At 40.0% G+C, this 27,776-nt stretch overlaps 1 protein-coding gene and 1 long non-coding RNA gene across 2 annotated transcripts; both read right to left on the reverse strand.

Moving 5' to 3' along the window:
• Positions 1–1,148: 1,148 nt before the first annotated feature.
• ADSS1 (adenylosuccinate synthase 1) lies at positions 1,149–26,066 on the reverse strand. Its single transcript, XM_068192247.1, has 13 exons — positions 25,780–26,066; positions 12,940–13,042; positions 11,463–11,525; positions 10,662–10,712; positions 10,252–10,318; positions 9,752–9,859; positions 9,310–9,391; positions 8,289–8,415; positions 7,217–7,371; positions 5,924–6,048; positions 4,143–4,240; positions 2,863–3,012; positions 1,149–1,386 (listed from the first exon to the last, which is right to left on the reverse strand). The coding sequence occupies exons 1-13, from the start codon at positions 25,963–25,965 to the stop codon at positions 1,334–1,336; spliced, it is 1,368 nt and encodes a 455-aa protein (XP_068048348.1). The 5' UTR covers positions 25,966–26,066; the 3' UTR covers positions 1,149–1,333.
• LOC137475203 (uncharacterized) lies at positions 22,678–25,251 on the reverse strand. The gene is made up of 2 exons (XR_010999739.1): positions 24,011–25,251; positions 22,678–23,980 (listed from the first exon to the last, which is right to left on the reverse strand). It is a non-coding gene; the product is annotated as an uncharacterized lncRNA (long non-coding RNA).
• Positions 26,067–27,776: the final 1,710 nt, after the last annotated feature.

The raw sequence follows: 27,776 nt of genomic DNA on the forward strand, positions 1-27,776 counted from the left end.
ATGGGAATGATACAAAAATATTGTTATAGCTCTCTGAGACATATATAAAAAAGGAACATCTACTTGGAGAATTTCACAGTTAGGGAATAACTCTGCCTCTAGAATGACCTTTTTCCTCTACAAGAGTTAGGCCTTTTTTGAGAGCTCTTGATGCATAACCACTACAAATTAGAAGATCCACAAAGAAGTCCAAGTACATTCTTGAAGATTCTGAGACCTCTCCACAGCTTCTGCATGTCCCAACCCTGGCTGCCACGTGTCATCCCCTTCTATAAATAGGCATTACATTTTGCTGAGGAAGGTCAAAATGTGTGAGGGGTGTAAATACTGCAGCAGTCATCATTGAGTCATGCATTGATTTATTCTTGGAAACCTATGAGCTGTGGAAGCAAGTGCCTTACAGAGCCATAAGTCCCAAGTTCCTCAACAGAGTACCACAGTAGAACTTGGGAAACTTCAATCACAGGGCTAGCAGGAAGAAATGTCCCAGGTTCAAGGAGAAAACACAGCTGTCTCAGCTCCACTCTCCTCCTGTGTTTTGTACCCTGAGGACTCTTTTCCTTCCACCTTCGCTCACTCCTTTTCCTACTGCATAAAAGGAAGGCTACACACCTGACAGTCTCCAGCCTGTTAGTATACAGAATAGTTCAAAGAATTATTAAACAGGTCAGCTTTCTCCAGTTTGGCCCCTTTACAGATGTTATCTCAGTTACTAGAATAGGCTTTGTGATAAATACATTTTACATTTTAGCTGCTCTCCATTCATTTTAGTAGGCTATCAAAAATATTATATAAAATTATATGTAATTGTGTTTGCCTTGCTTTGTGCAGTCAAAAATACCCATCTAAATTTGCTGTATTTTACAAACTGAAAATCTTTATAATTCAACCAATTTCAGTGCATGGTATCTGTTCTAGTACTGCCATCCCAGATACACAGATATTTTAACATTTGAGGAAAAAATCCAAGCTTCACAATTCTAAAGTTTCCCAATAATTACTGCAAAAGGCTTGATACTGGTTTCAGCAAAGAGAAATACTATAGAGGTGTAAAGTACTTTCAAAGAGTAACATGGATCAATTGAAAAAATTATTTCCTTATTCTGTTAGGAATTTTTTTTTTTACTTTTTTTATGATGGACACCAAGGAGATTTTACACTGAATTTACTGAGAACTTAAATAAAATGTTACAATACAGAATATATGGGGTTTTTTCTATTTAACTCCTGGAAGAATTTGTTTGTTTTAAATAGCATTTCCATTTCAAGAGGAAGCAGTAAGGAACCGATGAACGCCAAGTTGTGCTTCTCATCACTGAAGTTCTTCATTTGTTTAAAACAGCTGGATCATTGACTCTCTTGATTTCCCGACTCCAACCCATTTAACTAGGGAGGAAAACACATCTGTTAGAACAATTACTGAGAGTAAATACTATAATCAATGAACTGGAATAATTTTCACCTTTCATCATGCTTCACTACAGACTGACCCATTTTAGGAAGGAAGTTTCATTGTCAAAAATCCCTCTACTCCAGCTGTACTACTGGACTGAAAATGCAGTATACTGAAGTTTGAAAGCATGAAATAATGATACCATAAACACAAAGCATTGCAGATGGAAGGCCTAATAGAAGGTCAGGAATGTTTGTTGCAGGTTTAAGTGCAATTGTTTTGAGTGATAGGATATTTAGCTACATCCCTGCAGAGAGGAAGCCAGAGCTGTGCCAGACTCTGAAATCTGCATGATGTAGAACAGGAGATAGTGATGCCTACATACTGTAATATTTTTAAATGTAAGGCTCTAACTATAAACATTATCCAGTGTGAGCAGCCACCCAAATTCCACACTGTAGCTGTTCCACTGCAGTTTTATTGTCCATGGTTGCTACAGAATTGACTGTGGGTAGGTCTCCTTTAGCCATCAAACCTAGCAAGGCATCCTGACTTTGCACAGCAAACCAGAGGAATGAAGGTAAGGGAAGCTGTATTTACACATCCCTTGTGTGTCCTTGACCACACACAGGCCATTCTCTGAGTTTCAGTCTCTGCTATCAGATGTTTCCTGATCCATGACTGATACAGGAATTGTCACGGTTGTAACCAGCCTGTACTGCACTGATGTGACCTTTGAGGTGCTTTATGGAAAACAAAAGCACACATGCCAGCTGTCTATGCTTGTTGCTGTGGAAATTCTCTTGCAGACTCCACCATTCATGCCACACCTAACTCTTGGCACATCTACAGCTCTAGCAGTTAGATTTGAAGAAAACTGGGTGGCTTGACCTTTGCAGATTGATGTTAAGATTCTCATTTTTCCAAAGTGGAAGAACTGGGCTAAGCAATCTTGTACCTGTTATGCAACACAATTCCTTGTATGAGAAAGAATGAAAAAAAAGAAACAAAAAACAAACAAACAAAAAAAAAAAAAACCAAAAAAAAAACCACAAAAAAACAAACAAAGACATCTGAGTTCAAACAGGGATGCAGTCCAGGATGCAAAGAGAAAGGGGGGAGATGAGGACATCAGCCTAACTACATACTGAAGTATGGTGCACAGACCCCTAAGTTTTCACTGACGGAAGGTGGCCGTTTGCCAAGAAGAACACATGTTTATCTTTTCTCTGGTTAAATACTTGCCAGCAGCAGCTTGGAGCTCTCTGCAGCACTGCAGACCTGCCTGCTGTAGAGCACCCTTTGCTGCTTCTTGGGAAGCTGTCATTTACCCCCATCAGCCCAACCACTGGTACTTTCATTCCCTCCTGCCCAAATAAAGTGACTTCCAACTACCAAATTGAGCAGTTTCACAGAGCTGTGTCTGTCTGCTGTGGCATCCTCATAAGGGCATCTAGAAAGAAATGTACCTGGCACGCCAACATGGTTTTCCACACAGCGGATGTAATTCTGGGCCTTGGGTGGGAGGTCCTCCCATTTTCGTGCTCCAGTTGTGTCAGTTTTCCACCCAGGCATTGTTTCATACTCTACTTCTACCTTCTGTAGTATCTCCTGGTTAGCTGTGGAATTAGAATTTTTGTCACAGTTGATTTTAGCTGCTCTGCCTTAAGAGAACAGACCTATGGCTCTTGACCAATAAAGTCTTATGACAACAATTAAAATCTGATATATGAGGAAATAGTATTTTTACTGGTTTATTCAATCATTTACTTCTTTATTCTTAACTGAGGTTAAATTCTGATACTTAGGAAGATAAATCTGATTCAAGAGGATCTAGGAATACAGTTTCCTCTTCCAAAAACTGTAGAAAGTACGCTATGCTGTCAACATGGAGTCAACAACAACATTACAGTTTTATTTTTGAGGAAATAAGATTTTTTGAGGTTTAAAGTACTTCCACTTTTTGGTTCAGATTTGCACAGAATAAAACAGTAGACAAGGCATTACTGTCTCAGAGAGTTTCATCTTTTCAGAACAAGGTTAAATCAGCCTTGTGAAAAACTCTGATGTTTACAAGCTTTTCCTCACTGGAATTCTCATTGTGTTCACAGCCAGGAACCACCAAGAGTAGTGGGAAAGCTGACTGCTGCCAGTCCACCCTGTGCCTCTGGAATCCCCCATAGCTCAACAGAACAAACCCCTTTTCTTGGCAGAGACTGTTACACATATCTTGAAAACATCATTAATGTAAAAAAAATACGCATCATTACATCTAAAAAGTGAATCATTATTGAGGGGGCAATATGTATTTTTATTAACCATAGTGTTGTTGCTTTAATAAAGCTTAATAAAGCTATCCAGAAGCAGCTTTATTTTGCTTGTTTCCATCTCATTTTTGTACAGCTTTTATTTCAATTTTGCTTCATTAAATGCTATTGCCAATGATACACAGTCACTGACTCAAGTCTTGCTGACTTTCAGATCCCTAATTTTGCCAATAAAAAATCTAATGGCACAATACAGTGGCCCTAACACAAGATTTGATTTGTTCTGTAGTTCTTGCTATTGTAAACAGATGCAAGGTAAATGGAAAATGCCAATGTAATGGTATTGCAATCTTTATACAGAGACTGCAGCTCCATAAATTGCCATAGAATGTCTAGTGAAAAAGAAATCAAGTCTGATTTTAAAAAGCAAAATTGGCTTAACAGGCAGGAAAGGTAAAAATGAACACAGAGGTTTAACTTACCTGGAAAATATGGAATTCTTTTTCCACCCAATTTGTAGGCAACACCAATTTTAATTTCATCAAGGACATCAAGAATATCCAGTTTTGTTAATGCCAAACTGCACAAAAAACATCAGTTAGTTACACACATGATGAATCTCCTTTTCAATACTTTCCTTCTATTTTTTCCCCTCAAGTTCAAGCAGCCCAGCCAGCAGAAATACACAAATGTATTAAACTATTGTTAACTGAATTCACACCTCTGGGAAGAATACTCGACTGAGATACCACAAGACGTTTCCAAATGCTTGGCTGCTCACACAGGTTCAGCACAGTGCATGAAAATGCACTCTGACTGTGGAAAGGGGCCCCTGCTGGGCCCGGTTTGGATGGGTATGACACATGACATCACTGACAGTGACTATTTCTGTCATTCCTACTGATTCACAACTGTGTGACAGACTTACTGACTGATGACACTCTTGTAACAGAACAAGCATAGTCTGGTTACTAGAACCACATGTGCAGTTCATTAGGAAGGATCCCATCCTGCCTTTCAGTCCCTGGGCTGTGCTGTCAGTTTAATGAACCTTATTAATTTTGTGAATGAACACATAAGGAGACAAAAATGGAACCTCAAGAAGACACTGTAGTACTCACTGATCTGAAAAGAACTGCATTTTAAAACTAGTAAAATTCTCCAAAACAATATTCTAGATGTTGCCTGGCAAAAATCTGAGCAGCTAAGGATTTAGACAGACATGTGCATAATAGTCCAGGCTATATGTGCTCAGTAAGTACATGATGAATGAAAGGATTAAGTGAAGAGACTTTCTGAGAAAGAAGGACCATAGAGCCAGTTCTTCAACTTTTTAAAATCTCCCCATGTTTTTTAGTTATCACAGTTATCAGAGAGGATATCGTTTTCTTGATAGGAGTGCAGTAATTGTACAGAGCTGGAATGGAAGGAAACCTAATGCCTTCTTAAATTTTTCCACATAAACTAGAGCTGCATAAGTTAAAGAAAAATATAAATCCAATTAAAAAAACCCCAAAGCTAAAAACCCCTTTTGATAAATTAATGAACAAGACCATTGTTCCTTTGTAACATTAGTAACATAAACGGTATTAAATTATGTTTCAGTCTGTAATACATTAAAATGCTCAGGGTCATGTGTTTGCATATATGGACAAGTTTGCCTGAATTCATCAACAAAGGAAGCCACTTGGTCTCAAAGAAAATAAAACTTAGCCCATTAAAAGGAGAATATATAACACAATATTTCACTACACCTTTGTAAATAAATGAACCTGTTGAAACTGGACTGAAAGCTGTGCCAGTTGCTGTACCCTTGTATCACTCCATTAATTTCACTTATTAAGGCAGTGGCTCCAAATGATGCAGAATTGGTCCTACAAGTAGGATCCATTAGAGTGAACCAAACCTCAAACCCAACAGGTTTTAGACCATGGCACAAGTCAGTATGAAAGCACTGGAACAAAAACACTAGAGTAAACTGTTAGAAAACCAGTATTTTGATCCTATGTACACTGGCCATCCGATGAAAGCAATGTGAAAACACAGCTATCATGTTGCAAAATCACTTAGTTTGAAAAAAAAAAAAAGTCAAAGGAATTAGATTATTATTAGCTTTAAGACAATTCTCAGTTGCCCACTTTGCATTATTGTATTGCTTAAAATGTGACACTTTACTGGACTTATATTAATGTTACCTACATATTTATTCTGCGAAGCACAAAATTATCACTTCCAAATGTAGCGCAAAATCTGTGATGCTTACGCAGTGAATCCGTTGATCATATGAGCATATTTCAAAATGACAAGATCTAACCAGCCACAGCGTCTCTTTCTGCCCGTAGTCACTCCCCATTCATGGCCACGGGACTGTAAAAGATCTCCAATTTCCTAGAATAAGACACAGAGAATGCTGAAGGTGCTTCACTGAAAACATGGCTTGAAAACAAATACAAACAAATATAAATGAATAGCAAGAAAAATACAGTTGTTCCAATTTGAAAGCTATTTTTCAGGAAAAAAATTACTAGGAGAGAACTAAGGCAGATAAATTCCCTTGTGCACAGGATTTTTGTATTGCAATCACTAGCATTTCAAATCATGTATTTAATATGACTTTTGTGTTCCAAGGAGAGATTTTTCTCACTTCTTCATCCAATAGGAAGATTTTCTTGACAATTCAGCCCATTATAAAATTTTATTTGCATTTACTTTCTTCATCTGGTCTTTTGACATCTTTTGGTTTTGGGGACAAGACTGTAAATGCTTGGGACAAGACCAATGCTTGTACAACGTCTAGGTCAAAACACCTAGGGCTCCTTGCTTCTACCACAGTGTGAGACTGCCAGCTGTTCCATTCAGACTGGCAGTGGCTACACTGTGGTAGAAATAAAGAAGGAAGAAACTTTATGTTCATGATTCATAAACCCAAAGGATACCATCAACTCATCTGAACCATTAGAGAAAGGATTTCAGTGACTAAATCCTTAAATTAGATTCGGAACACTGCCCTGGAGAGTGCTGCATGTATAGCTCATAATCAATATCCTGAGCTTTCTTGTTTCTTGATAATGAAAATACAGCAGACAGTTTAAAATAACCAAAATCTCTCCACTTCTTTTTATTGACCCATTTGTGCATGACTGGCTGACATACACACCACATTTATTCTATAAATCACACAGAACACAGGCTGTTAAGCACAGAAGTTGTTCTTGTAATTTGAGCTCTTCTGGGATGCACTGACAGTTCCAGTGCACAACAAACTCTTGCCACTGAAACACACCTAATGATGCTACACAAGATGATGATAGGTGTTTTCACATTGATCATTACAACAGAAGTGTGGTCACTGCAATGTAACATCATCACACTCGTGTTTCTCTCCTCTCATGACGAACACCTTAAGTTCACAGTGTAATTCTCCTGTCTCCGTGGGTGTGATTGCTCAGCATTATTATCACCGTGTTTATTTATCAGTGGAACAACCCTTACCCCACTGCACTGACTCTTACTTGTTGCCAGCTGTGAACACCCCATTTTGTAACACTAAACCTACGTTGATCTGCTCGGTGGGGAAGGCGCCGATGCCCACGCGGGTGGTGTAAGCCTTCACCACGCCGTACACATCCCCCACGTGCTGCGGAGGAACGCCCAGCCCGGTGCACACACCGCCCACGGTGCAGTTCGAGGAGGTCACAAAGGGATACGTGCCTGACAGGAAAACACAGCAGCACAGCCCTCTGTCAGCTATGGTAGGAAACAAAGACTGCTTTTTATCAGTTCAAAGAAGGTTTTCGCTTCTATGTTTGGCTTTAAAGCTAAACTGGAACAGCAGCCAAAGAGGGAGGCAAATTCTTTTTATTATGTGTCATTCATTCTTTACAACTTTCACCGAGGATTGTACGCAAGGGAGAAATTCAAAAACATCTCAATACTACCTCCATTAGGCACAGGATCTATTATATGATGCTTCTGCTGTGTAAAGCTTTTCTTTCAATGTTCTGTGTATCACAGAAATTATTTCCATTACATTCATGGAGAGCCTGGTGAAAAGGTCACAGTCTGGCATTCCCAGTGCTCTGCACAAGTGGCTGTGGGTATTCGCCACAAATTGTCTAAGCCTTAAGAGGTTTCTTATGATCTCTACACAGTGACTCGGGGCTGGAGAATCTCTTCAGTCCTTAATTTTTTTCTTCATTGATTTAATTAGACTTTTGGTAAGAAAGCAGAGCACAGACTGGTTGTAATGGCAAGACTTAGAAGTTGCTGCACCAGTTTAATCCTCCTCCCATGGCAGAGGAATTACTTAAATTGCACTGCAATGAGTACCTGGATTGTTTGGCAATGTGCATACACATTTAAAAGCAATCAAGACAAGAATATCTGCAGTGAAATTTCAGCTGCACTGGAATAAACTTCAGTAAAAATCAATATTTAAACCCTAAGTACTAATCCTGTTAATGATACAATTTCTGTTTTAATGAGCTTTACTTCTGGGAGATCTGTTCCTATTAAGGAAAGACTATTTTGTTTCTCTATTTTCCTGCTGTTTGCAAAGTCAATATAAACACAAATCAAAATAAAAACTGATCTCTTAGGAGTTAAGCTGAATTTAGAATGTAACTTACCAAAGTCAATATCAAGTAATGCTGCATTGGCTCCTTCAACAAGGATCTTCTTTGGGGAGCCATGAAGAGCTTCATACATAAAATACACACCATCTCGAACCATGGGTCTTATTTTTTCGGCATATCCCTGCAAATTGAGTACAAATGTCAGCTTCCCCAGACAATAACTGGAAGCAGGGAACACTGTGCTCACTTTTGAAAGACAAAACAGAGAAGTCTATGCTTCCAGCCTCAATATCTGTGTTTTCCTGAAAGATACAACCATTAGTTTATACTCCTTTCAGTCTACTGGACCACTCATATAAGAAAACATGACGACTTACGGCATTGGAATGCCATAATTTCTGTGTCATTTCTGTTCACAGAGATGTGGTATACCTACTGAATTTTGTTGCTATAGTCTTTAGATAGTGTGTCTATAGTCTAGCCACACTGAGAATGGGACTTAGAACTAGTCCAAGCACCAAAAGAAAAACATATCAGTCCTTATGAACATTAAAAAATATCCTCAGGGTGTCAGCTCTAAAAAAGTATAAGAAAAAACTTGGGAAAGGTAAGAGATATTTTTAACATCTGCTTTTCCTACATATACCTGAAAGCTGTTTTACCAATGGCTCTTCTGGATTTATTTGTAAAAAGACAAAAAAAAAAAAAAACAGGATCTTGAAATATGCTTCCACAAACAATTTTTCAGTAAGCAAGGAAGTCCCACTGACACACTGGACTAATTGAAGTCATCAGCCTACATTCTCTTGACTACTTTGACACAACAATCATTTTAAACAACATTCAAAAAAGTAAAATATTATAGGAGAATTAAATCCTCCACAGAGTTTACATTAATGCCTACAGCAAGAGAGAACATTCTACTACAAAGCATAGCTACTGTTTGTTAAAAGCTTTCATAATAATGAACATATGCATTTTTCATCTAAATTAGCTCAGTAAGTTGTATGTCTGGTACACATCATTTTTTTATCTTTTAAAATTAAAATAAATATTTCAAGTGACAAATCCTTACCTTTAGCTTTTTCAATTGTCCTTCTGTATCAATTTCCAGTGTGGGAAACATTGACTTGTACTGTTGCGCCAGGTTTTTAAATCTGTAAAGAATTGAAATTTCATCTATGAGGAACATAGTCATAGAATCACAGTCCCTTTGGCAAGAACTCAGTTTATATTATGCACAGTATATACTGAAAGCTATAGGGAGAAAATACTCAGGACTCTGACCCCTCAACCAGTGCATTTCCCAATGTTCAAAACTTGATTTTAAATGATGAAGAACCCTGTGAAGTATAGGAAATACACACACATACACATTCTTTCCAGTTTTTTTCTCCTTCTAGACAATTTTTATACAAAAATCAGACACATATTTAAAAACATCTCCTTAAAAGCAAATATGTCAGGGAAAACGTATCACTCTTTAACACAATATTTATAAATGAAAATAGTTGTACCTTGAAGAAAATTCATCAAAGTCAGAGAGGAGGTCACAAATCCGAAGGCCTGTTCGTGCAGCTTTGGAAGAATATGTTGGTCCAATCCCTTTTTTTGTTGTGCCAATACTAAGTAAAAAGAAACACCCCCCTTAGTATGTATAAATACATGCAAAAATACACTTTATGCCAAATAATTTTGTCAAAGCTCTTCAGTATATCATATACCGGGCAGAATGTCTGAGACATAAAAATATATTAATGTCCTATAATAATAAATACATTGCACCTTTCAGGCTTTGCATAAGTATTGCAAATATTTGTGGTATTCAGTAAAGCATGACGCCTTGAGTCTGGCTGACAGTTTGTTCACTAACATAAGTAGGAACAGAACAAAAGCACAGAATTATTAACATCAACAAGGCTCTTCAGAGACACGCAGCATTTCTGTTTTCCAAAATTACACTGATTTTCCAAATTTGCGTAACTATTAATGAAACAAGGGTGTTGAAAATATTTACTTTTTGCCTTCTTGTGCTTGACGTTGCACTTCCTGGAGCCCATCTACTGCCTGGTGAAAGTCAAACACTGCAGTGGAAAATCAAATGGATATAGTGAGAGAACAAAGGAGAAAAATATTCTTTAAATCACAGACATTCATAATTTCAAGACAAAGTGCCTCTGCTGTCATTGACGTTGCGCAGGCCTCCCCAAGTGAAAACAGAGGGAGTATTCCTTAAACATTGTGAAAACATGTAAAACATCACTCTTCAGTGGACACAGATTCCATTATCATACTTCAGACTACACAACAGAATTAAAAGCTGTGTTAGATCAAATACATAGCTGCTCTGTGAAATAATAATTTAATTTAGCCTCATGAGCTAAGCAATCATTTGTGAGGGTTCTTTCCCCTTCACTCTTCACTTACCTATATGTGCTCTATCTGATATAATCAGTCTTTTCTCCCAATCTTTCAAACCTGTCAAAATATGAAGAAAAGTAGGATTTCAGCTGTGCTGATTGGTTGAGCTTTGACATTGGCTTTCACATTTTCTGTCTTTTTGTTAGTTTATATGGCTTCTTGTTAAGATAACTGTAGACAAAATGGATAAACCACAAGACAATATCAAATAGCAACAATGTTTCTGTTCAGAAACTTTTCTCATTTTTGACTTATCAGCTTTCGCATTTTGATGTGGACAAAGATACTTCTTAAATGCCAGATTGCTGTGGCTTACACAAACGTCTTTAAATAAATATTATTGTTTAACTTGCTACACAATATATCACTTAATCTCCATTTGTGCCTCAGAAAACAGAAAATTTCTATATGGAAACATAGAACAATCTAAGAAGTAGAGGATTTTGGAAGGTCATAAGGTCTAAAGCTTTAATCAAGGCAGAACCAACTAAGTTTATATTTGGGCACAGAAACTTTGGGTTAAGTCATCCCTATTTGAGGTCACAGGAAGCTTAGCACACACTTTAGCATTTATTTTCATTCGAATGTGGCATCAAATGCCATAAAACTCCATGAAACCCATGAAAAGACTGCTTTTGAAAATATGACTAAAGACTACTGCACATTTCAACATTTTAAATACTGTTTCCTCATTTAAAATCCAGAATGTTATTACTGCACTGAATACTTATGGTCAGAAAACAGCTTACAAAAACCCTCAACCTGGCTGCCTATATAAAGGTAGGTTAAAAATTACTTGATACAAACCTTTCTTTTCATTCTTTTCAGCTTCTTCAAACAGGCCTGGTAAATGTATAACCACTCCATTACCTTTGGGAACATAAATGATTTATTTTAAAGCAAGGAATAAACCACTTATTTTTAGGATATAAGACCTGTAAACACTTGCTGTCTAAAATTTTATTTAAGAAGTAAAACTAGAGTTCACACAAAGTGATCTTGAGGATTTTTTGGATAAATCCTGATTTGGTGTAAGCAGCTGCTGGGCTGCTAAACTCAGGAAAGCCAGAGCTGGCTTGTTTCAGGCGTGAACGCCAGGCTGCTGCACAGCCAGCTGAGGTAAGCGGATTCTTGTCTTTGTTCGTGGTGGACTTTGCCCTGCAACTTCAACCTCAATTGTTCACAGGGAAAAGCTCAAAGAAGTCCCTGGCCTTACTACAATGACAAGACTGTGTATATAATATTTAAATCTCCTTCAATATTCAGGTCTTTGTTTTAAACTCAGCCCAAACTAGCGCTGTGATACATTAGCAATGCCTTCCCCCTGCTTTTGAGCTACAAAATAGAACCCACGAGCAATAAAGAGCAGTGCTGGCGAGACATGGAGGATTAGTGATGCAGTGGGCTGGAAACAGCTGCTGCCTCCTTCTTGGGAATGTCAGAAATATATGCAAGAGCCTGTCTCAGCCTAAATTTAGCATAACTCAAGTTATAGTCATTACTAATTGACAAGGGAGTAAATAGGAAAGTAAGACAACACACCATATTTAGCTGAGAGAAAAAATATGTTTAATAGATTCTAGTTATCCATTTGGAAATTATTAAATGGAACAAAACTGAAACTCTATAACTCACTAGAAATTACACTCATATCTTGAACAGTCGGTACATAATTTCTCTCAGAAAGAATCAAAATTTTGGACAAGAGGCTTAAATTTGCCTACCATTTAAATATGAATTTAATGTCCAGTGAATGCTACAAATCTTTTTATGATGCCATCTGCACCAAGTATCTTTATAGCAAAATACAACATCACCCTAAACAGCTGGTGATATGAACAAAAAGGGGACTGGATGATGGCCTCCTAAGTAGAACCCTGCATTTTGGGGCCTATTTCTGGAAGTCAGTAAAGAACTGTGAGAGATAATTTTTATTATTTATTTAGCTAAGTCTTGGCACTTGTGTGCTCAAAGAATAGCACATATATTTCTGAAAGTATAAAAAGAGAGTGCAAGTAGAGGGTGGGGTCCAAATTTTACCATAAAGTATAAGAAGGAACATGATAAGATGTTCTTGCTTTCAGTTTTCTAACAGTGGAAAATTAACTGACACTGAAAGTAGAGTAACTCTTCATGTTAAAGCAGCAGTGAAACAAAAGTCAAACACCTGAAGCTAAAGCAAATCTGACCACGAGTCATGCTTTTTTTTCCTTGTAACTGCAAAGTACAGTTCCAGCTATCCACTACACAATGTTTTTTTATAATAATTTATAAAATGTCTTACCAATAAAAGAAATTGCCTTTGGATTAATGATGCCACTAGGAAATAGGTGAAAATCATATTCTTTCCCATCAACAACCACAGTATGGCCTGCATTATTCCCACCCTGCAAGAGAAAGAAACATGTGAAGAATAATTGTCTAAACTCTAAGCAGATGATTTGGCAATAGCATCTCTTTTTATTTATACATGCCTTTGGTCACTGCTTTCTCCACCTTACAGTTTCTTAACATGCTGTAGCATTGTAAAAAGGGCTCAGACAGGACAGTGAGGGAGTTAAAGAGTTCAGCAGGATTGTAGAATTATGAAGCAGAAGGATACCATGAAATCAAGGCAGGGCTGGGCCAGAGCAAGAGTTAATACAGGAGTGGTGGCATAAGCTAGGCAAGAACTGAAGCTTTCTGGGAAAAGAAACTGGAATTAAATCCCACCCTTGGAGTCCTGTCTCTGACATGGCTACACAAGCCCATCCTTTTTAGGCATCTTCTGTACATGGACATTCCCTTGAGTTTAAGCCCTTTGAATGGAAGCTCTTCCCACCTGCCCAAACACAAACAGCTACTGCTTCTCTTGGTGCTCAAGACAGAGGCTCTCTGTCAGGTTGGAGGCATGTGCAGATTTTGCAGCTTCACTGAATGACCTTGTCAGTCACAGAATATCCTGAGTTTGAAGGGATCCACAGGAGTCCACCTCCTGCCCTATACAAGACCACCCCAGAAAATGGTCAAGAGACGATCTTCCCAGTTACCACCACCACCACCACTCTATGGAGTCTGCAACAACTCAGGACTTACACAACTACTACCAGAACCAAGAATAGGAGCTGGTATTTTCCTTGCTAAACTGCTTTTCCACAAACTCTTAAAGGAGAATGATGTGGCAACACAGAAATTTGGGAAGAGGTGAGCAAATCAAGTCATGAGTAGATCTGACCTGAAATATTAAGAACTAAAGGTCCAGTTTTCTCAGCAGGCTTAGTGTTTTTTTCCTGCTGTGTCTTAATGTAAGTTTGTCTCCTACTGATAAGGTTGAAACCTGACTACTCATGCTGTGGTGCTACAGGCCTTCAGTTTTCCTAAATGATTACAAATCTTTGTGGGTTTGATATGAGAACTGGATGATTTAAACTGTCTAGAAAGAGGGCATCTACTGGAAGGGGAACTGAGACTGCCACTGATAATTTGCAGAAAATAGAGTGTTGGCTGAATGAGAAGAGATACATGAAAATGTTGAGAAAGAACATTTATAAAAATGAATACTAGAACACACTTTAATCCAGAATTTAATTTATTATTCATTTACTCATTTGCCTGTTTATATGTAAAACACAGGAAAATGGCAACTGAAAATCCTTTCAGAATGTGGATAAATGCTGAAACACAACATTAAGAAAATAAGAACTATGGGTTACAAAAAGAGAATGTTTTTAAGCAGTATGATGGAGAATCTTAGGAAGTATGTCTGCAAACATGATAAAAACAATTTTTATGCTTCAGAACATTTGAGCTCAACAATTAATTTTAAACAGATAACCTGCTAAGGGAGAGCTGAGGAGTTAGAACAGAAAAACAGTTCGCACAGATTTCATTTGACTTAAAAACTGCTGGATAGCTCATCCTTGGGATGGGAAGGATTTAGAAATGTCTTGCTAATGCAGAGTTATAACTTGTCCAGAGAATCCTGGCTATTTTTCTTGCCTCCTAGATATAATAAACCAGTTGTAGTAATCTGGATCTAGTTAAAAGTACTAAATTATCTAGAAGGTTAATTAATCAGGCAGGAGAGTACTTTACATGATATTTAAGAGGTCTGACTCTGGTGGATTGCACTGGTTGAAACACTGGTTTATTTTATTGTCAGGATGAGAAAAAAGCTAGTAACTTCTGGGACTCCAAGTTTTCCTCTTCTGCTTACCTATAGACAATGGCAAGATGGAAACTTTAAAAGAATTAACTCCATCATTTAAAACCAATTTAACCACTTCTACAAATAACACTTTCCTCTTTTCCTCAGAAAATGGGGAACCAGGCTGCTTCCAAAGTATTTGTTGTCACAATGCTGCAGTTATACTTTGCTTTTCTTAATCAACATGAGTATGAAAAAATGAAGTCAGGCTCCTAAATTATAATCAAAGGCATTTTCTTGTACCCTAAAACTTCAGAAGGTGGGATACACTAGTATGAGAATGCTTATGAAAGACAGTTTATGCTTTTGGAAAGTTTCCTGAACAACTGACATCCAGACAAATGCTCTTTCTTTAGCAAATGCTTAAAAGAGGATGCTAATCAAGCAGCTTGTGAAAGTTGGCATACATAAAAAAATGCTGAAGCACAGAAACACCATCCGATATGGTTAATCTATTTAATGGCCAAGATCTCTGATACAGTTTCAGTCCCTCTGGAGAGATAATGCACATTAAAAATTCAGTGACAGACCACCTAAACCAGCATTTCTCCAACAAAAAAAACAGTATTGACATCTCTGGAACTGCATTTTGCACTGCTACTGCTGTTCTGTGTTTCCTAAACAAGTGTTTCCCAAGTATATTTTTACAGCTCAACTAACTATACTTTTATAAATATAATTGAAGTGATAGCAGAGCATTGAATTACCCAAGAGACATGACCACACTTGCAAAACGTTACAGTGGTCTGATGAGATATTTTCTGTTTATTATCTGGTCATCTCAGTAATTTCTCATGTTCAGTTACATAGATATTCTATCAGCATACTGGTAGCCTAACAGCTGAGATATTAAAGACATCTACTCCTTTTCTAATTTTACTCCAGTTCTGAGAGTCAATATATGGCTTGTATGAGCCATTTCTTCTCCTAACAAAATATAAGTGAACCTAAAATCTTATATGAGGTTTATTTGAAGGCTACACATTTGAAGGTGCAGCGGACTGCCTGGTACACTGCAGCTGTGTGAGCTGCCCTCTTTCCCTCAAATGGTATTTCATTAAAGTGGTGTGAACACTAACACACCGAGTGACTGTGTTCTCTGGACCCTCAGGATGCTTCCTCTTGGACCAAAAAACTTTTGGAGCCTCTGCTTGGCCCCTGTTTCAAACATGAGAACGTCATAAACTTCCATTTAATAGCCAGATTCTATCATGCAGCACTGAGCCCACCTGAAATTTATTTCTCTTCAACCATCTGCAGTTTCCTAGGCCCCTAAAAAGGTATTTTCTGCAGTTCTTAAAAAACGTCTCTAACAAAGGGAACGTTAAGGCAACAACTTATGCTAGATTAATCATCGGTGCCATTTTGGCACGATCTGTACTGTGAAATGATGGTATGCTAGAAGTAAGTTACTGTATAGTCTGGGCATCCCCATTAAACCATTCTGCTGTAGGAAATGCTGTTCCCAGGGAGGGCCCATGAGGGAAGCTGTTCCAGTGGCATCCATATACACTCACACTCTTCCCCTGCTCCAGGGTGTGTTCCTTCCACAGGTGCAGTGGGGTCTGGGGTTTATTTAAGTAATTTTTAAAAATTATTACATTGAACTCAGATAATTTTTTTTCCTGTAAGATTTTAATATATATTTTCTGAAATTTTATAATCTAAGTGTAAAATTACATATTGTCCCAGTAGTAGAAGAAGCTAGAGGAACTAAACTATCCTACGCAACATTGTACAGTCTTTTTTCACTACAGCACTTTGTTTAAAAAAAAAAAAATCAATTTCCAAGCTTTTTATGTACTGATCTACTTGTGGTATTGGATTGATGTACTGATGTACATCGATTACTATTCCAGAGTGCTTGAACACCAGAGCTGTATCGATACACTAAACTGAGAAGCTCTATTTTACCAGTGTTAACAACTGTAGCTGGCATAAACAGCACCAGGGAACTGATAATTATTATGAACAGGTTGCCAGGGGACAGTCATTGTCTTCATAGTAGAACTTACAAAAGTCATGAAGAAACAAACCCACCTCCCAAACTGCTTAAAAGCTGCTGTTTTGGCCTGTAATGTTTTTAAAATCCTCTCTTTATTTTCTGCAGCCAAAACATCCCTAGACAGAGAATTTCTTTTGGGAGCAGCAGTGAGGCTGTTCAGTACCTGCAGCAGGAACTCTATTCTCCCAGTCAGCCTAATGATACATGTTTGAACAGGAAGGAAATGTGTCCTATGCTCACAGGTGCTTCTGTCTGCTCTTGCCAGGCAGGTAGTGTGGAGGAGTGTTACCAGATGCTCTCCTGGTTGGCACATCCCTCAATTGCCCAGTGCTCCTCACAATGCTGAAACACAATTTGATTAAATAGATTAATATGAAAAATCATCAGATCACATATAAAAACCTTAAAATGATTGTTTCAAGGTATAACTAGAGTGTGAAGAAGAAACAGGTTTATTTTTGATGGGTCTCATAGTGATGAGGTCTCACCCTCTTCCAGTTAACAATGGGGAAATAACAGAAACTGGTTACTGAAGATCTGTAGCCAACACCACCATGGTGTGAGTGACACACCAGCAGCACACAGAGCTCCTTCACTGCTACATGCAGTGAATGTATGAAATGTCACAACTAGGCTTTGAATGAACAAATTAGAAACAAAAATGTAGTTCAAGGAGATTTCTGTGCTAGGAAGCACATGGGGCTATCTGAACACAGTTTCAGTACTGGCTGATATGCCCGCGGCGAACCTCGCGTGTATAAACGGGAATATCAAGTAGGAGTAGAAAGATTGTATTACCTCTCCTTTTGGCAGTTGTGCAACTGCCACTAGAATACGGTGTCCTTGGTACGGGGACAAGATTACAAGATGATCCCCTCTGGCATTATTATATGAATGTATAATCTATGAATTGAAATACCAGCCACAAACTAGCATGGGAAGCCTTCATCTGAAACAAATGCTGTGACTCCTGTCTCTCTCTCTTCAAGATAAGTGTCCCAGTAATAAAAATTCCATCCATCAATGAAGCAAAACATTTTCTGAAATTCAACTGTATCTGCAGGCCAAATACCTCTCATCACACTATCAAGCAGGCTACAAAATACTTCTGTTTTTTACCTGAATTGAGTAATTTTGTTCAGTTTATTACAGCATTTTTTATGTGAATAAACAAGAAGGAGCATTGTTACATAAATTGTTTATTCTCTTTACAATTTAATTAACAATGGCTATTTCTATCTTACATCAGCAACTGCCTGGAACTAATTTGAATAAATGTAGCTAATAAGTGCTACCAGCATGACTGGCTCTGACATGAACTTTATAATAATATAGATCCATTGACTTTCATGGGATTTCTTGTTACTTACACCACTGCAAATGAGGTTTGAGCATCACTGGTATTAAAAATCCAGTCAGACAAGTACAATACATTAACTGCTTTGTACATGTAGACCCTTCAACACAATGTCACTGAACCACTTGTCCATGAACACTCCTGCCAATGACTGGAAGTGCTGCACATTCCAGCTGGAAGATTGTTGCCGTAGGTGCTTGTTAGATTCCCTTACTGGAAGTTCTTTTTCTTTTTTTTTTTTTTTTCCTCCAGTTTAACTACTGCCAAGTAACATCCAACTCACTCCCACTCGGGTTTCAAGAGGTGGACCATAACCATTTTTTAAAATTTTTTAACTCAACCTATAGGAAAGAGGTGGGTTGGGAATATTTAGAAGTATCCTTAAGACCACAGGAACTGAGGGAATGCTGATTTTTAAAGCTGTGGTGGTGACAAACAACTGGTCTGAGTTGCAAGTTTATCTCCAGACCCCAACCACCCTCAGCCAAATCTAGTTTGTTTGGCTCTTCTTTCCCAAGACTATGCTGTGGTAATGACTTCAAGTACAAACAACTCTGCCCAGAACTGCTCTGACTCCTGTCTGTTCAAGTGTGCCCCTTTGCTGTCTCGAAGAAGGAGCAAAATCCATAGGGTCCCACTGTCCCAACTAAAACAGTGATCTTTCCAAAAACTCTCAAATTCCAATGGGGAGACCTTCTAAAACCTCATGAGATAATTAGTATGATCATAAACACAAACACTCTTGAGAAGAACTCAGCAAGATTTTTGACCCTTTAAAGAAACGCAAAATGATTTGTAGCACAAATAAAAACCCTGAACCTTATATCATATACTGCACCAATAATGTAGTATTAATTCTTTACTGCAAAAAATGACCCTAATTTATACAGATACCTTGGTCTTCCTAAGCATCTGAAAAATGCAACTGGAAAAGCCAAGCCTAATTCAACTCAGGTTTCAAACAACAATCAGCATAGGCAAACTAGACACTCAAACACTGGTGATTTTCCCTCAAACTGAATTCATTGTTTTGTCAAGCCACATCAAAACATGCCACAACAGACGACTATAACAAAATACATATTTACTCCAGCAACAGATGCAAAGAATATAAATTCAAGGTGTATTAGTAGAAAATGCTACAGTGGAAAAATATTCTTATGCTAGCAGAATGCTAAAATAAATAAAATCAAACATGAAAAAACCTAGATAAGTCTGCTTGTCTTTAATTCTCTCTGCTGAAGAAGCATAGTCACGTCCCTGTGGGAAGTAATATGATCCAAGGATATGAACATAACTTTTCTCATATCTGTAAACAAGTTAAGAACAGGAATGAAATAGAACAGATGTAATTTCAGTTTAATTTTCAGCTGTTTTCTTTTGATGCTTGTAGAGGATAATAAATTCATCAGGCTTTATAAAGGGGATTGAAAATTAAGCTTGCTTTCTTATGGAGATTTGGAAACTTTAAACCTGACCTTCTCATACAGTATTTATAATCCTGGTGGTCCTGAGATGATCTTGCTGATGCCCAAAGGAAAGGCTAGTTTAAAATAGCAGTGTCACCATGTTGTTCTAAAGCTTAAAATGATACAGTGTGGCGTGTAAGTATGTATAAGCATAATGAAAAGTAAAATTGGATATAATACCTTAGAAGTGACAGAATTCTAGCAAAATTTTTTGCTACAAAAAATTTTCAAGTTTTAAGGGTGCACTACTTCATTGTAGCTAAAGAAACAACTCACACTTAAATCTTCCCCTGTTTTGAATAGTGAAATAAATCTTGTGTTTTTGCAGGGAATCTTGCAAAAAAAAATGCTTAGAAACCTGTATGAGTGTACATGCAAATGGGATTATCAACCTTCCCAAATATTTGAGAAATAAAAAACAACAGTGCTGCAGTCACTGTACACTCATGACTTCAAGGTCATCAATCTCTTCACTGAAGATCATCAAGCCCTAAATCTTTAGGAGATTAAAGCCTTTCCATGGTACTTTATCCTGTAGGGAAAAATTACACTAAATATCACAGTTAAATCTCATTGAAAGGAGAGCAACACATGACACACACAGAGAAAAACAGCAGCAAACAAGCTCCTGTAACTCCACACAATCCTCACATAAAACTGCCATAATTTAATCCCTGTTGCAAACAGTTCCACTAGCCCATGATCAATAGGGACAAGCCACAACAACGTGTGGCTGCTTCCCCTGCCCTGTCAGCAGCAACAGGGGAACAAAGGAAACCTCCCCATCTCGCACCTAAAGCGCCCAGAGAAACTACTGGTCTGGCATTTCTGCCACGCTTGGGTTTTATTATACAATCGCTTGCCCAGAGTATTTTCATTTGCATTCCTCAAAGCACTGTTACTAAAACAGACAACATTTACATTGTATTCATTAAAACACTAACACAAGGAAACAGGGAAACCTACAATATACAACAGTTACTTGTATGGAAGCATTGGGCACATCCCTTCACCCTTGCTTAGATTGTTCCCTAATGTTGCAATGCTTCCTCAAACCCAAAACGTTGCCAGGCTTTTCTTACTGGTAAAACCATCTCAAACTTGTTAACACAGAGAAAATATGCCACTCCACACCCTTGGTTTATGACCTGGTTAAACCTCTCAGTCCAAGTAACTCTGAACTACTCAAGCACAAAAGACCTTAACAGCCATTTTTTCTGGAACCCTTTTCAACCTCCTCAGCTTTTCTTCACTATTAACATGAACTGTAATTTTTGTCCATGTGCCTCAAAAGATCAGATGATCTTTTAAAATAAAGCAATTCTTAACCTGAAATCATAGACTTGATAGAAGAAATATTTTAAGAAGTGACTGCATATTTCATGCAAAACAGAAACTTTAATATGAGAAGCTTAAGAAATCTAATAACAGCTCTTCATGCAATCACATTCTTACTATTTGGTGTTGCTTCTTACAAGTCACTTCTAAAGGGAATGCAGATAACATCAGGCTGATTGTTTCCAGATTTCCAGAAGGCAGAATTGTCACAGGACTGACACATCAAACCTTGACATGGGCAAGCTGGAACAGCAGTGACAAATGACAGCTTGAAAAATTTCTTAAAAACTGCCTTGGCCTATTCCCTGCTGCTGAATCACTGCCACTGGTGTTGGTGTGAAGGGAAGAAAGGCATGCATTTGTGTTGCAGCTGGTTTACAATCTATTCAGTAACCATGATGTGACCTGTGACAGGTAGAGGTGATTATCACAGGGCCTCTACACACTTAGTAGCAATAGCGTTCCTGTCTTTCATGTTAGGCTTTTGAAAAAATCTTTCCTTTCCTCTGAATTTTTTATCAAATTGTTTATGGGGCATTTTTAGTGAAAATTTATTATTACAGTGTACCTTATGTAGTCTCACCTTAAGGAAACAGCTAGAACTGCATGACAACCAGCTGGCCTCAGTTAACTGAGAACTTATGATGTGTGACTTTTTAGGAACAGCTCTAGTCCAAGCAGGCCCTCTGGAAGCACACCACCTTGGCCCCTTGGCACTTGGGACAGGTGACCGTTTGATCATACTCCAAAACTGATCTGAGAAATCAGCTAATTAAAACCCTGGTAGCTAACACCAGCCACCAGTTCTAGCTTTGAAGGTAGACATAAAACAAGGAATGGGGTGATGTGAGAAATGTACATCTGGAATGAGAGGGACCACAGATAGTCACAATCTGAAATTATGTTTTGAGCAACACCAAAGCTCTCTTCCTACGTTAGATGTATCCAAATTACTTCATCTGATCCTGACTCCAAATTACTTACTCTGACAACAGGCAACATAAAAAGTGAACTCCCATCTTTATGTCAAATATTCTCTTAGTTAAAAGCTTTAAACAAATATGCAAAACCTGTTTTTTAAAGAAACATCAAAATGAAATATTTATCATTGAAATCTTTGTTTTTACCCTTTCCTAAAAATATATCAGGGATTAAAAGTATTGCATGGCTCCATGCCCCAGGAGGCCACAATAAGAAAGAAATATTAGCCTCTAGTGTTTTTCTTCTGAAATTCTTTCCTTGCTGAAAGAGCAGTTTACAGGAAAAAATGTTCTTAATGTTCTCCATTAAACCTACTCAGTTCCTTAACAGCCTGCTGTTATTAGTTTATTTAGAAATACCTTTCCTGCTTCTTTATATGGGTTTGTGTGCCTGTGTATCTGGTATTTTAATGAAAGCAGCCTGTGAAAAGTTTTGTACAGCATCATCCATAAGAGCATTCAGAGATCTTTTACCCTTTTTGAAACATCCTCTTTCACAAAGAATGCTGCAAGTATAAAGGTGAAATCAATTACTTCTGGTGAACTAATATTTCATATTTAAATTGTGTCACTGAATGGTGTGTAACTAATTTTGAACTCAGACTGTATAATCTAAGCACTGGTCAACAAATAAGTCATCATTTCATGTGAAATCCTGAATGCTCAGGAAAATTACAGAGGCTGGGGTTTTAATGCAGATTTTTCTTTTAATATACTTTAAAGCTTCCCTTGTGCCTGTGATGGACTTCTATTGCCATTCACCTGCTTGCCTTTTTTTCTAGTATCCTAGAAAACAGAATTTAATTTCCTCCGCAGCAACTAACGTCAAAAATTATTTTTATGCATCCAACATATTAAAATACTTGAGCAACATTTAATAAAAGTTATTTCCTTTCATGGAAACATTAGGGAATTATTGTTTTTTAAAACCCCTTTCAAACTCAGATTTGAAAATCCCTACACAGAATTTACATCCCTACAGAGAAAGGAGGGCAGCTGCACCTTTTTTAAAAGGTTAGCTCAAAGAGTATCCTAATAGGATGAAGAATTACTCTAGCTGGGACATGATTTCAGAAGACCTGAAAATCCATTTTTGAGATAGTAATTTTCAAGCTTTCTCTGCTTCCTTTTCACTGAGGACTAAAACAAGCTGTTCAAAATCCTTTCCATCAATGTCTTTGAAAATTGAGTGGACAAGACATCAGGTAATAAATAATGTTGTCAATCACCATATTCTAAAAAAAAGTCTGGTGCAAATTTTTCTGACATTTTCTCTAAAATCTCTAATAAGTCAGTCATTCAGTATTTCTTGTTTAAGAAATTGCTTCTCATACACAAGTACTAAGGCACTGAAAGTTCTTCTTAGTTTCCAGGAGCAATGTGAAGCAGCAAGGTTCTGGTCCAAACACTGAGCTTTTTCATGGCACTACACAGCATTAATGAAGTTCCCTCAAACTGATTACACCTGTAAATTAATGACCTGCCATTATCACACTGAGAGAACTCATCAATACTGTTCACTTCCTTAAATATGTGCATATCTTTACTAAACCTTAACAGATTTCTAACAGAGGCAAAAATCATACACCATTATGTACTTGCATGATTGTCTTTGAAAATATGAAATATTAAATTATTAAAACGGCACAGGTAAAATTACCAAATGCACAAAACACCCACTGAAGTATTTAAAAAATACAGTCCTCTTTAAAGTTACATAATATTTGCCATTCAAAAGTAAATCATGACTCATATTTTCTTTTTCCAATGCTTTATAGTTGGCCCTAATCCTGAAGACTTCTCACTCTAACCAGTGTATCAGGATTGCTATTGTAGTCTCACACACCATGTACTGGGGAACACTCTTGAAAAGAGCACACTGCTTTTCTAGCTCCACCTGCCTTCCATCCATTCTGGTCTCATCAGCCTGCAGGAAGACAATCCAACGTGCCCAGCAGCACATTAAACCATCTAAGCCATCAGCCTGCTGCTAACACACAAACCCTTGTGGCATGCTCACACACACACACTCCTGTATCCTTCAGGGGCCATCCTGAGGCTGCACCTGGGGGCCACACTTGCAAAGCAGCTCGCTGGATGGACAGCAGACCTGTCCTGAAAGGAGCTTCAGGACACCCCACAAAACTGAGCCTGAAAAAGAACCAACATGATTCCTTGCAGTAGTAACAGTAACCCCATGAGAACTCACTGTTTGACAGAGGCCTTTATGAAATTCATGTCCTCAGCTAAAACTTTTAAATTTTTTGTCCTCACCAAAGCAATCCCAAGATCTGAGTTTAAATTCCTAGTAACACATTACTGGGGGTGGCAAGGGGGAAATAAATCTGAAAGAAAATGGTCCTGGTAACATATATTCATTAGCTACCTTTTGCAGGGAAATTTCTCCCCAAGGTGATTCAAGATCTTGGGAGTTTAATGTCCCAAATGAAAATACTTCTTCCACCTTCTAAATATTTAACCTGCATGATAACATTTATTTACATAATATACTTAATTAGAAAAACGTCCTTGGATTTATTATCTTGGATTCAAGGATGTCTGTAGCTTTTTAGTAGCTATCATGCATGTTAAAGCAGAATAAACTTCATGGTACATACTAGCTGAGCTGCACTAAACTGACTACTTTTTAATGTGCTCACATAGTTTAAAGGGACAACAGACAGAATATTAACTGTATTGGTCTAATATGTTCATAACTAATGTTTGAAAAAAGTTCTTTAGAAGTTATTACCATTATGGATGCCCCATCTCTGGAGGGGCTCAAGGCCAGGCTGGATAGGGCTTTTAAACAACCTGGTCTAGTGGAGAATGTCCCAGCCCATGGCAGGGGGATTGGAACTGGATGATCTTTAAGGTCCCTTTCAACCAATTCTACTATTCTAGCTAGAATCATCTATTTGTCTAATCACATTTATATTATGCAAATACATTGTTTTCAGAACCCTTACAACCTATTCAACTCAAAAATACCTATAAACAAAGCCATGCAAGATGTTTCCTGTTTTCATGCAACTCTAAATCCTTATTTTTACATAAATTGGGTCTCCCCCCCCCCATTTTACTCATGCTCAATTTTAAATATTTTTTTTTAGAATAAACTTCCAGGCGCTTTGCAGGGAACACAGTCCGCCCATCCAAAACAGCCCCTGCAGTGAAACTTTGTCAGGCTCTTGAGGTTTATTACGGTCGGCCTTCAGGCCGGCTCGTAGCGCTTTTCCCCGGAGCTGCAGCACGCCCGGAGACACCCAGCACAGGCAGGGGAACATCCCCGCCAGCCCCGACCGCATCCCGGGCCGCGGGGCTCGGCTTCCCGGGGCAGCTCCTCCCCGGGCAAGCGGCCCCGGGCCCCCGCCCGCCGGCACCTCGGGATTCAGTGTCGCTTATCGTGAAGGGTCAGCTATTTATATTTATAGCTCAGGGCTTGTTTCTTTCCGAGTGGCATTTGGAGGCGCAGGCGGGGTGGGCCGGGGGGGTGTGTGCGGCACACGGCTGCCCGCCCGGGCACGTTCGCGTCCCGCCGCTGGCTGCGGGAGAGGGACGGGGACTGGGGACAGGGAGCGGGGAGGGAGAAGAGCAGCAGGAGCGAGAGGCGGCAGCTGGAAGGAAAGAGCGCTGGAGGGAGGAAAGGCGGAGCAGCGGAGGACAGAGGGGACCCGCACGGGGAGGAGAGCGCCAGGCCGAGAGGAGCTGGGGGAAAGCGGGAGCCGAAGGGAACGCAGCGTGGGGAAGCGCCGAGGGAGTGGCTGAAAGAGCCGGCCCGGCACCCACCTGGCACCGGCACACAATATCCGACTCGGTGGCCAGCAGGTCGACCACCTTGCCCTTGCCTTCGTCCCCCCACTGCGCCCCCAGTACCACCGTCACTTTGTTACCGCCCGGCTCGCTGCGCGCCCGCTTCAGCCCGCCGGCGGCAGGGTGGCCGCTGCGGTCGTTGGACGCCCGGGTGCCCGACATGCTGGGTGCCTGGGTGGGAGGGTGGCTGTGGCCGTAACAACAGCAGCAGCCGCCGCCTCACGCTGCCTCGCTCCCCGCTGCCGCCGAGCCCTGCGCGCTGCCCGCGCCGCCGCCTGCATTTAAGGGCGCCGCCGCCGCCGCCCGCCCCGCGCCGCGCTGACGTGCGGGGCCGCTGCCCCCTGGCCTTGGCCTCGGCCTCGGCCCGCTCACACGCACGGTCCAGACACACCCCGACACACGGACACACACACCGACACACAGACACACCGACACACAGACACACAGACACACACCCCGACACACGGACACACGCACCGACACACGGCCACAGACGCTCTCACAGCACCTCCCACACTCACAGTCCCCTCACACAAACAGCACACACTGCACTGCCCCACAGACACAGTCCCCTTCCTCACATGCTCACGGAGCACCCCACACAAGCACGGTCCCCGCACATTCACGGTCCCCTTGCACGCAGGCACAGCTGACAGAGGCTGTGGAGCTGTGAGGAATGCACAGCCCCAGGGCATGCATGTAATGGGCACCTGAGAGGGATGCCCATTGTCACCCTCAGGGAGACGCGTGAGTCTGAGCTGAGGCACGGACAGACAGATGGACAGACATTGGGCTGTGAGGCGCTCTCACGCAGGGGTCTGAAGCTGTGTCACTCTGTCAGAGGGCTGCATGGCAGAGTCACAGCACACGGGTTCAAGGCATGTGGCTATCACAGCGGTCCCCGTGGGGCCGTGTCACGCAGATATACAGACATGTGTCGTACTGAGGTGCACGACTGTCACTGTGACACAAGCACTGTCACTGTTACTGAGGTGTCAGGGTCTTAGGCACAGGAGCTGTTGTCCTTGTGACACACACCACGCACACACACAGAGTCCTGAGGCACATGACCCTGTGTCACTGACAGACAGACAGACAGGCTGGCACTGGCCCGAGAAGCACAGGCCGCTGTCACAGCAAGACGGATGCTGCCCTGAGGCATTTGGGACTGTTGCTGTCAGACATGCACGGAATTGCACACTCAGAGAATCCTGGCATGTGCACAGGTACACTCAGAGTACCCTGTGATACGTGACAATCGGAAGGAAAGGGACAAGCACACAAGCTGCTCCAGCACACAGGGATCATGAGACACAAACATCCACCCGCTGGGCTGAGAAACACAGGCAGGCACACTCTGAGTTTGACTGACACACACGTTAGCCTAAAATACATATGACTGTTGTTACTGCACTGGCACTTACCCTGTTGACAGGCACATACATAGTCTGTTCCATGGCCTGAGACGCTCAAGACTATTTTGGCGAGGCACGCATGCACACCCACACATACACTCACACACTGACCCAAAAAAAACCCCATAGGGCCATCCATTTGAGACAGATAAACAAGCGAGACGTGGAGCTGTCACAAGGACAGATTTAAACACCCGCTTCTCTGTTGTGACAGGCGAACAGAGCATGCCTGTCACCTATAACCCCTTCCCCATGCATGTGACAGGCTAGGCTTGGCTTTTTCTACAGCACATGCCCTGTAGCTCCAGGCATGTTGGCACAGTGTCGTCTATAAAAGTGAGTGGAAATGTGTAAGGTTAACAGACTAGCCTGAGGCACATACACCAGTGTTGGTGTGAGCTGTATGAATGCATGTATGTACCAGCACACACCTGCGCGGAGGCAAAACAGCAGAACGTACCAGGCTGCAGCTTCAGTGCAGGGGGAACTGCACCAGCTGCTGCTTCTATGCTCCTCCTGGCAATTGCGTGCGTGTGATCCCTACCAAGAGAGCAAGGG

Source organism: Anomalospiza imberbis, chromosome 6 (assembly GCF_031753505.1).
Source record: "Anomalospiza imberbis isolate Cuckoo-Finch-1a 21T00152 chromosome 6, ASM3175350v1, whole genome shotgun sequence".
NCBI lineage: Eukaryota > Metazoa > Chordata > Aves > Passeriformes > Viduidae > Anomalospiza > Anomalospiza imberbis.

Coding starts and splice junctions, on each gene's coding strand:
- ADSS1 (XM_068192247.1), bottom strand. CDS start 25,965: ATGTCGGGCACCCGGGCGTCCAACGACCGCAGCGGCCACCCTGCCGCC. Junction 10,319..10,661: donor ATCAGATAGAGCACATATAG/GTAAGTGAAGAG, acceptor TTTCCACTGCAG/TGTTTGACTTTCACCAGGCA. Junction 6,049..7,216: donor TCCCCACCGAGCAGATCAAC/GTAGGTTTAGTG, acceptor GTCTTATTCTAG/GAAATTGGAGATCTTTTACA.